General features: G+C 49.8%; 1 protein-coding gene across 1 annotated transcript in view; it reads right to left on the bottom strand.

Annotated features, from left to right (window-relative positions):
- MTSS1 (MTSS1, I-BAR domain containing) overlaps positions 1-9,703 on the bottom strand; it is a 99,708-nt gene extending 90,005 nt beyond the window's left edge. Inside the window, 1 exon segment of the mRNA XM_026043995.1 lies at positions 9,500-9,703. Coding sequence (XP_025899780.1) covers positions 9,500-9,571 — 72 coding nt within the window. The 5' untranslated portion in view covers positions 9,572-9,703.
- Between the last annotated feature and the right edge of the window lie 31 nt (positions 9,704-9,734).

The following is a 9,734-nucleotide window of genomic DNA, read 5'->3' as shown; positions in this document are numbered from 1 at the left end:
AAAAAAAAAAAAAAAAAAAAAAAAAAAAATCAAAGCCAGAACCGTCGTCTAGCATTTCTATGTATTTGTTCTTTGTCTTCTTGAATGCTGCTCTAAATCAAGCCTCCGTAAATAAGCTGCAGCAGCTCACTGAAACCGGCTGCTAAATTGGCTTGGTTAAAATCAACGTAATCTCTTCACGTGGACATTCCTGCACTGGCCCAAGAGCAGCTGATCTCATTTCAACCAGGAAAAACCCAGTAGTTTGTTAATTGGGCCATATTTGAAAGATCTCATGTCTTTCAATTGTTAAAAAAACCCTTTTCAGCAGTTCTGCATYAATGACGTGAACGCCTGTGTTGTCTCCTCAGCCTGCAGTACCTTGCGTTTTCTCTCTGGTTTCTCTCCTATAAACTTAGACGAAAATTACAAAATGGGTTTTTATTTTATGTGCCCCAGTAGAGCTTGCTGGGTGATTTTACACTTTTGCAGCCAAGTCAGAAAGTCCTTCATCTCTTTTCCGGTAACATCCTTGGGAAAAGCAAAAAMCCTCAATTAGCACCGAGAGCAGCAGGACACGACATCAGACACCACAAGACTCCGGTAACCCGGGGGTTGCTCCCTCCCCAAGGCCTCCTTGAACATCACTTGGAGCACGGCAGCTCCTCCATCCCTCCCTTTTCACCTACACAGCTGGAATAACAGGTCTCACAGCTGGAATAACGGTTCTTCCTTAGAACAGGGTGGCTATGAAGAGAAACACGGCGGTGTTGGAAGCCACGCACTAAAACTGCCACAAAACTTGAACCTCAATTCAACACATACCTCTGTGATGTAAAGTCGTTTTTGGAAGAGAAATAACACATTTGAAAACACCATGATGTTTCCCAACACTTGCTCTGAGCCTTCTGCAACCTTCCATTTCAAATAGCTGGTTAAGGGAAATCATTTCTTCCCCCTTTAAGCGTCGGGGTTCCTGAGGGCCCAGCATGATCTTCCTGCACCCTTCACCGCCGGCTCCACATTAAGAAGCCTCATGGAAAGGGCCCCTCTACTCCTCTACATGGCTTCTCGCACGTTAAAACGGAAACCCACCACAATACTGGTTTGTTCAAATGGTTAAATGGACCCTTCCCCTCAAAATAACATCATGCCCAACCGTTTCTGCAGCACCAAATGGCAGGCCGGGGGCGGCCCAGCCTGCAAAATGGCCGTCCCCATGGCTGYGTCACATCGAGGCCGCCGAGCGCAGCCGTCGCCTCGTGTCTAACGGCATCCCCCGGTATCAGACACCGCACAAACTCACAGATGCTACAAATAAAAACCACCCCCTGGACAAAGCACACGGCTTTCACAGGGAGACTGTTGCTTTTCCAGGGAGCCTTCAACAGGAAAAACAGGAAAAAGCAGAAGGGAAGGGGACAGGAAAACACCGACRGCCTGAAAAAAGGCTTCCGGGCATAGATGTCTCAACACGTGGCAAGATGCAATAGTTGACATATGGATTTCCTCATCCTGGCAATATCTTGCCCTGCAAGCCCTGCTCTTCCCTGGAATTACCAGCAATCAGCTAGGGAAAAGGGCGCTTGGCTGGTCACAGCTGCAAAGTGTTTCCCGGCACGGATACATTTCCCCACACGATCCACAGGCTCCACACAATTTGCAGCTGAAGAGCTGGGCTGCCTAGTCCTTCACTAAGCCATGAGAGTCCTTGGAAGAGCCAAGTGAGTAGATATGAGGATCACCTTACAAAGGTTCAAAGTCCTTGTTCTTCTCTCACCTCAGCAACGCTTTAAAGGTTCTGCTTGTTGGCTTGGCCTCCTTTTAGGTTAAAAATAAACAGTTCAAGAACCTGTCTCATGTGTTAAGTTCCATTTATTTCATAACCGTTTGCTGGAATAGTCTCAAACTGCCAATGTACAATAAGCAAATTCTGCTGGTCAGGGAGACTTCTTTTTTTTATGAAAAATGCTGAGGAAAGCAAACCATCTGCTCCAGAACTCATTTTGCTTCATTCATCTTCTTTCAGCTGCATCTTAAATTCAAAGATAGAAYTGCGCCAGCAAGACCAAATACTCATTTCAAGAGCACCCTTCAGAGGTGTGGGCTCCCAGCCCTTCTCCTCTGCAGAAGGACAAGGAATAAAACACTCACTTGCAGCAAAGAAGTTTCAGACTGGACAATTCTTCCTAATATCCAAGGAAAAGGAGAGCTAGACTTTAAGATGTCATATTCTTAATAAGTAATGCATCCACAGGGATGTTCTAGGAAAACTCAGTATTGCAAAAACACAAGCAAAGGGGACACAACAGCCAAGTCCCTTCAGTATTTCTAAGCTAAGGATATTGCCACATTTAGGGGATCTCAGGGCTTAGTTTTAGCAGCCACAGAGACTCTTGACTCAAGCAGAACCCGCACGTTAGGCCAGGAATGAAGAGCCATTAAGAGTCGAAGTTATTAAGTTCATTGGATTTCCCAACAAAAGCAAGAGTCGCACTCTCGGATGGAGGGGGAGGACGTAGGTAGGCACTGCAGGTCTGACAGATCTCCAAGAAACTGAAAGCAAAAGCCAGTCAAAGATCAGATTAAGATGTAACATTTGACCTGCAACCACWCTTCAGGAGCAAGAAGAAAGAATAATTAAAAGCAAAGTCTCATGTCAACATGAAAATAGGACTGAAGACACTTCACATACTATAAAAAGTCAATTAGCTATTTCTTCTATGCATTACAGACCTTCCTTGTTTAATATTTTCAAAACTGTTTGGTTTTCAGTCTAAACAGAGCACGAGGACACTGAAAATGCTATTGTAGGATGTGGGTAACGGCAAATTCTCTTGATAAATCAAGACAAAGGTCTGATCAGAAAAGTGCAGAAGAGGAAATCCACCCCTACCAAGAAAAAGCAGAGACATTTCAGTTAATTCTTCCCTCCCAAAGCCACCTGAGGAACATTAAAGATGGATGGGTTCTTCCAGCTCTGAAATACGGCAACTCTTGGCAAGGAGGTGCTTATTAGACTTCATTTTATATATWTTTTTTTAAATGTTCATATTAGGAATTAAGAATTTATTAAGACTGCATGGGACCCACAAGGGTGCCTGCTTGCTGAGCCAGTAAAGTCCCATGTCAAACCTACGTCACTCTCGGCCCGACTTCCCAGCAAGTCTGGGACACAGAGACCCACAGCTCCAAAGCAGCCACGTTGTGGTCGAAATTCAAACCAATGGGGTAATTATCAAACAAAAAAGCTATAGTTGTGCTGTGAGAAAATGTAGMATGCATAAACATACGGCCTCCCTGTCTCTAAACAGCGGAAGTTTTTTAGGGAGGAGGGCACCACGAGTCACAGCTTCTGGGGAATCTTTTATCCCAAGCTACATTAAAAGAGCTGGACACGGAGCTGTCATCCATAGGAAGCCTTTAGTTCCACATCCTTCCGTTCAGGTCTCAACACGCCCGCGAGCCTGAAGAGCAGATTTCTCCTTGGAGACTCATCAATACCGCCTTTCATCCAAGCGCATCATTAAACGGCCACTGTGCATCCGCGGCAGCTATTTTATAAAGCCACAACATTTCAGTTGGATCAAAACCTCAGATAATTAAAATACTGAGAGGCACTCACTCAAGTTAATGCCTACATGGGGCCATCTCGAAGAAGAGCTCGCAGCCCCATGATGCTACCTCCATGGCCGCCCCTGGTGTTTCATCACTTGTCCGCAAACCTCTCTGAAAGCAGGAGAAATCCTCATTTCCAAGGGCCTCTTGCTGCTCTCAGCAATCTCTGTCACACCAACAGGCAAAAGGAGCTCCATGACCCAAGAAAAAAAATCTCTGGTCCCAGAGCACAAGTGTCCAGGTGGACCAAGGTCTCCTGAAATACCTCAAAGGGAAAAAGGCAGCAACCTGRTTGCAAATTTTAATGCTTTGTTTTCTGGAAAGCACTGAACTTGGTGCAACTATGTTCRTCACAGGCTAGTTTCTCAGCACCTTGCTCATGAGAAAAGAAACAACGCTGTTTTCCAGTGCCAAGTTACAGACTTTGGTTGACTGCAGACAATCTGGGTAGGAAGCAACACATCACAAGATTTCATTAACGAAGGCCCCAAGCTGGCCAYAACTATTAAGCTCCTACACAAAGGACTTAAGCAATATTAGACAGCACATACCTGACTTACACGACAAGAAAACCTCAGGCTCAGGAGAGAAGCATAGGGCCAAAGAAAAGAAGGAAAGAGAAGAAGACAGAGAAGGAGAATAGGAGAACTGGTGCCTTTTTATACCATAAATTAAAGTCCTCCAGTTACACAATCATTGCATTTCATACACCAGCAATATCAGCGTGTACAAGTTAATTCATTCAAGTGATCTTTTTAAGCTACTCAAGGCAATTTATAATACACTGTACACCAGGTAGCAACCTAGAATTAAACTGCACACCACTACTACGCACACAAATGGTGTTGACCAGTATGGTGGAAAATGTCAAGCTTACGCACAGCCTCACAGCACAAGGCAGCCAAATCCTCCATCTGCCACCCTGTGATTAAGGAGCTCCAATCACACCTCTCCACTTAGAGGGGCCTCGTAATTTTAGCTACAGCAAAAGAAGTCTAATAATTTTGTGTTGAGTGTTGATCATTAATTTGTTTGCAGGCGGAGCAGATGACATCTACAATGGGTTATAAGGGGGAAACAGCAACATGGTCTTAAGCAGGAGCAAAGCGAGGGGTGTGTAAGCACAGAAACAGGTTTACACCAGGGGCTGAAGAGCATCCCCTCATTAGCTCTGTGCTCTAGATGTGCTCAGCTCCTCCATGTCCCGGGGGAACAGAGCAGAAGCCACCAAACCTGCAGCAGTGTCTTGCCTTCCTGCAAAATGGGAGCCATTCTTAGGAGCTAAGTCACACACTTCCAGAGCCCTTTGAAGATGAAAGGTCCTCTGGTCCTAACCACAAAGTGGCCAGACATGTTGTCTCCCAGGCTGCCGGACAGCTCGGCAGCCAGCCCGTCTCGGCCCCGTAGGAAGGAGTCAATAGTCACCACAAAGGGCAGCTCAGACACCGGCGCATGGGGCAGCGCGCGGCACCGGGCGGCATCACGGCAGCCCTAACGCTGCATTGGAAAACACACCCYGGAGGAGGCACATGCAATCCTACAGCGGCCTCTTTGTGGCACCAAGTCAAAACCATCTTTGTGTGCTTTGAAGGAGACCAAGCAGCAAACCAAACTGCACTCCATAAGTACAGTTCCTTCCTATTCTCATCTATGTCACGTAAACCTTTCTGCTCCTCTTCAGTACCACGCTGACTCTGGGCAGGCCATGGACATTCGAAATGTTCCTCAGGGACTGAAAACACACAGTCTGCAGAGCAGGAGATACAGGAAAGGAATGCACCAACTGCAGTGACTTCTGGCCTTTAAGATCCATCTAAAAGCCCAACTTTTCTTCCCATTTTGTACTGAAGATAGTGACTTCTTTCCTGTGAGGGTGACAGAGCCCTGGCACAGGCTGCCCAGGGAGGCTGTGGAGTCTCCTTCTCTGGAGGTCTCCAAACCCACCTGGATGCAACCCTGTGCCCCGTGCTCTGGGTGTCCCTGCTGGAGCAGGGGGCTGGACTAGGTGATCTCTAGAGGCCCCTTCCAACCTCAACCATTCTGTGATTCTGTAAAGGCATGAGAAACTCCYGCCCCCATATGCCAGAAAAACAAACTGGCCTCGTATGCATTTAAGAAAAGCTACCTGGTTGTATAAACCAACAGGACTCTCAAAAAACCCTATTTGTATCAAGGAAGGACACATCCTAAAAACCAGTCTCCGGGCTGCGTGGCGCTCCCGTATTCRAGCTGGCATCGGCAGCTCTCCTCCTGCACCATCGCTCATCCCCTGCAGCTCATTCCTCCCTCGCCTCGGAGATGTTTCCAGCGAGACAGCGCAGCTGTGCGCMGAGCACAGGGAAGCCACGAGCTGCCTGGGCAGGCAGGTTGCTGGCAGGCAGCGGGGTTAGGTCGGTGCCACCAGCCAGGCGTTGGTAGTAAATCCTTTAAAGCAAATCTTGAGAAAGGTTCAGCTGCACAGAGCAGGAATTAACTCATCTCATGCTTTTGGGAGTGGAAAAGCGGTCAAATGTTTTGGGTTTTTTTTTCTGGATTGGGAATAACCAGCACACATGGGAGACCAGGACACCTCTTCTTCTCCAAGCTTGTACCTGCACCRCACTTTTTACTCTTTAAACTAATTATCTTTAACAGCTGGACTGAATCTAGACCTTACARTCACTGAACTTGCCATTCCTCACATCCAGAAGGACCCCAGCCCATAGAGGAGCTGTCTGATGGCTGCAGAACAAAGTACCACCAATTTGCCAGGTTCTCCTGGCATGCAGCGGAGGCCTTGCAGGAGTAACCRGCCCAGCACTTCCTATCCTGCTAACAAACCTGCCCCGCTCTCTTCACATGATTTCTTCTGCCAAGCACAAGGCCATCCCTCGCCAGCAAACCTGCCCCACTCACCCAATGGCTCTTAATGTGACCACCGCATCCCCATCTTGCACAAAAAAACAAGATGAAAAAGCTGCTTAGCACCAGTCATAGCTGAAGGGTAGGTAGGAGACTGCAGAAACTGAAATATTTCTGACGCCCGTCACTGTAGGTTCTCACTCTTTCGCTTAGACCAACAGCTTTGAACAGCTGAAAGAAATAACCTAGTGTGTCGTGGCCCAGGAGAGCTCACCAACTGCAATGGGCAGGAGAGGGTCCATCTCTTTACGAACATTAAAGTAGCACTATGCCACAAGAGAAGGGCTGATGTCACTGAGATTTCAGCTAGAATCTTATAAATAAGGTGCACATGCTAAAAAATTAAAAAGACAACGTCCCTGCCTGTAGCTACACCTCTAACTTGCACTTCTCGTGGGGCATCTGCCCTTCTGCTTCACCCATGGGATGAAGTTTGGAGCCCTTCTCATATCTGAACGTCCCTCACAGCCAGGGGCATGAATCCATGAAGAATTAGTTAAACCCAGCTTAAGTAAACACCCAGGAGACTTGGGCGGGCCTGAGTGCTCCTGATTTGTCTTCCCACCTCGCTGTGTCAGGTGCTGCACRCACAGCAGGCCCCTTCCCTGCCAAAACTCACGCTCAAAAATCAAAGAGCCCATGAAACGACATGGAGCAAGTGCAGAACCTCAAATGCTGACAATTACAAAGCTTCCAGGGGCATTTTCCTTCTTCCCTTTTTTCCCTTCAGAATAGAAGRGAAGGATGCAGCTGCAAGGACACGATGCCCTAGCGTAGGCTCAAAGGGAAAAGCAGAATTGAAGAGAGCATTTTCTGCAGGAAAAGACACCAGCTTCCCAGAATCCTGCTCAAAAGGCCCTCCCCAGGAGTCACCTCCACAGATTTGTCTGGCACTGCAAGGAATACTGAGGTTAACAGCACATTACGGCACCTCATTTCCCAGCTGCCAGAAACGCACTGCAATCCAGCGGGATTTAACACTCCCTTCCAAGGAGGAGCTACAGAAGGTACGTTGCGTTCACAAGGAAACCTCCCAACGCTGGGACACACGGCTCAAAACTGCTCCTGCCAGGGCACCTACGGCTCAGTTGCTGTTGTTTTTGATGAACTTCAACCACTTTGCAAAAGGTTTTGCACAAGCCCATAACAAATGCCAAGTGCGACGTGTTTGAGGAGGTACCGCAAGCGACACCAGCGCTTTGGGAATGGCCAAAACCCTGAAGCGACTGGAGGTTCCTCCTGTCTTTATGGTTCTTTAACGCGATGTGGAAACGCTGAAGCACCAAAGCCCAGTTTCAGGGCACACCTGCCAAGCGCTGGTCCAGCTGTGGACCTGACACAAATAACCCCGTCCAGATGTGCTCGGCCTAACAAACCAGGCCCTCCATCGGCACAGAAGGCACAGATTTCCTTGTCGGGAAAAGGAAGCTCCAGCTGCACCTGAGGTTGCCATAYAGACGTGACAGACACTACTACTCATTTTTACACTTAACTCAGTTATAAAGCGCTCCCCACATCACTGAGCTTTAAACTTAATTATTTGGGAGCTTGTTTTGTTGAGTATTAATTACACAACTATACTGTGGCAGAAGAACGGATGAAATGTGGGGGTTCTAGAGAAAAACTGTATAGGCAGATTGAGCGACCACAGCCCACCAAACGATCCTGCTATCGAAACGCGGTACGTTAATCACCTTGACGCGCTACGTTAATCACCTTGACGGACACAGTCCTCATTAGGTTCCAAAGTCAACGCGCTCCTCCGAAAACCRGAAGCAGTCGCGTCGCTCCAACCACCTCCTGCTTGGGCACCTTTATCGCCGCCACAGAGCGCTCACGAGCCGCCTCGGGCCACGCTGCTGACTTGCAGGCACCAAGAGGGAAAATCCAGCCCGTACGGCAGCAACAAGGCGCGGATCCCTGGATCCAGGGCGGCCCTTRGAAAGGGCTGCTCTTTGGGAGCCGGCAGCGTCCTTTGCGCACAATCCATGCACTATCCGGGTTTATTTGTTCTGCCCGTGCCACGCGAGCACATCCCTGCCGTCCTTTCCCAATTCCAAMATTTTGGAATACGTGCCGCCCAGGCGGCCGCCCCACGCGGCGCCTCCGCAATCCGTGCTTCACAAAACAGGTTCCACTAGCGGGCCTGGCGAAAGCCAGGCTGGCACCTGCGCCCGCTCCTCGCATTCCCATGCGAGGGGGAAAGGCAAACACACACCGCGCCATTTGCTCAGCAGCAGGAAAGCGGCATCACCTGGAGAAAGGCACCGGAGCACAGGTGCCGCGTGCGAGATCCCACGCGCACCCTTCACCCGGGGCCCTCCTGSAGGCTCCGTGCACGGAGAGATTCCAGGATTTGCCCATTTCAGGATTTCCTGCAGGTGCTTTAGCCCAGAGAATGCAGGGCAAGGAGGGCAGCGAGGACTGCAGCAGCCGCATGCCGCCCGCTGGCCACGCCGCTCCAGCAAAGCCTGACCTAGCGGTGCAGAGCCTCCCGAAGCACACGCAGACCCCGGCCCAAACCCAAAACCCAGCGCCGGCAGCTTCTCCTGCGCCCCGAAACGCGGGGCGGCTGCTCAGCCCCAGCCCCTCCATGGGCACCTGCATCCCTGGGGCTCCCCGAGGACGCCGGGCGCTCCGGGGGCCCTCGCTCCGAATGGAGCGGGTCCAGTGGCCGCACGAGCCCTGCGGGGAAACTGCCCGGGTTTATTTCATTTATTTCATTTATTTCATTTATTTCATTTATTTTATTCAGTGGCACCTGCGCAGCGGCCTCACCCCACGGCATCGCATCCCACCCGGCCGTGGCACCAAAGCAACGCGGCAGAGGGGGGAGAAACAGGTGAATAAGGTGGGGAAAAAGGGGGAAAAAACAGAATAAATTGCAAAATTGATAATTAGGGGAAAAAAAAGAGAACGCGGCGGTTCTGGGAGGCGCTGCGGGCGGGAGCGCCAGGCGCTGCCCCGCCGCCCCGCGGGGTCCCCCCCGGCCCCCCGGTACCTTCATGTCGCTGATGATGGTCTGGAAGAGGCCGCCGAGGGCGCCGCACTCCCTCTCGATCACCGCCTCCATCTTCCGCGCCGGGCTGCGCGCCCGCGGCCGCCACCCCCGAAAAAAGGGCACCAAAAAAATAACACCTTYCCCCGCCGAAAAATATTAAAAATTGCAAAACGCTAAAAAATGAACAAAAACGCGGGGCAAGGCACGCGGCGCGGGCACCAAAACGAGACGCACC

This window comes from Nothoprocta perdicaria, unplaced genomic scaffold (genome assembly GCF_003342845.1).
Source record: "Nothoprocta perdicaria isolate Ctin4 unplaced genomic scaffold, notPer1 scaffold_345, whole genome shotgun sequence".
Taxonomy (NCBI): Eukaryota; Metazoa; Chordata; class Aves; order Tinamiformes; family Tinamidae; genus Nothoprocta; species Nothoprocta perdicaria.
Note: the sequence above shows the minus strand (reverse complement) of the source record. Positions and strands in the feature narration are given on the sequence as shown.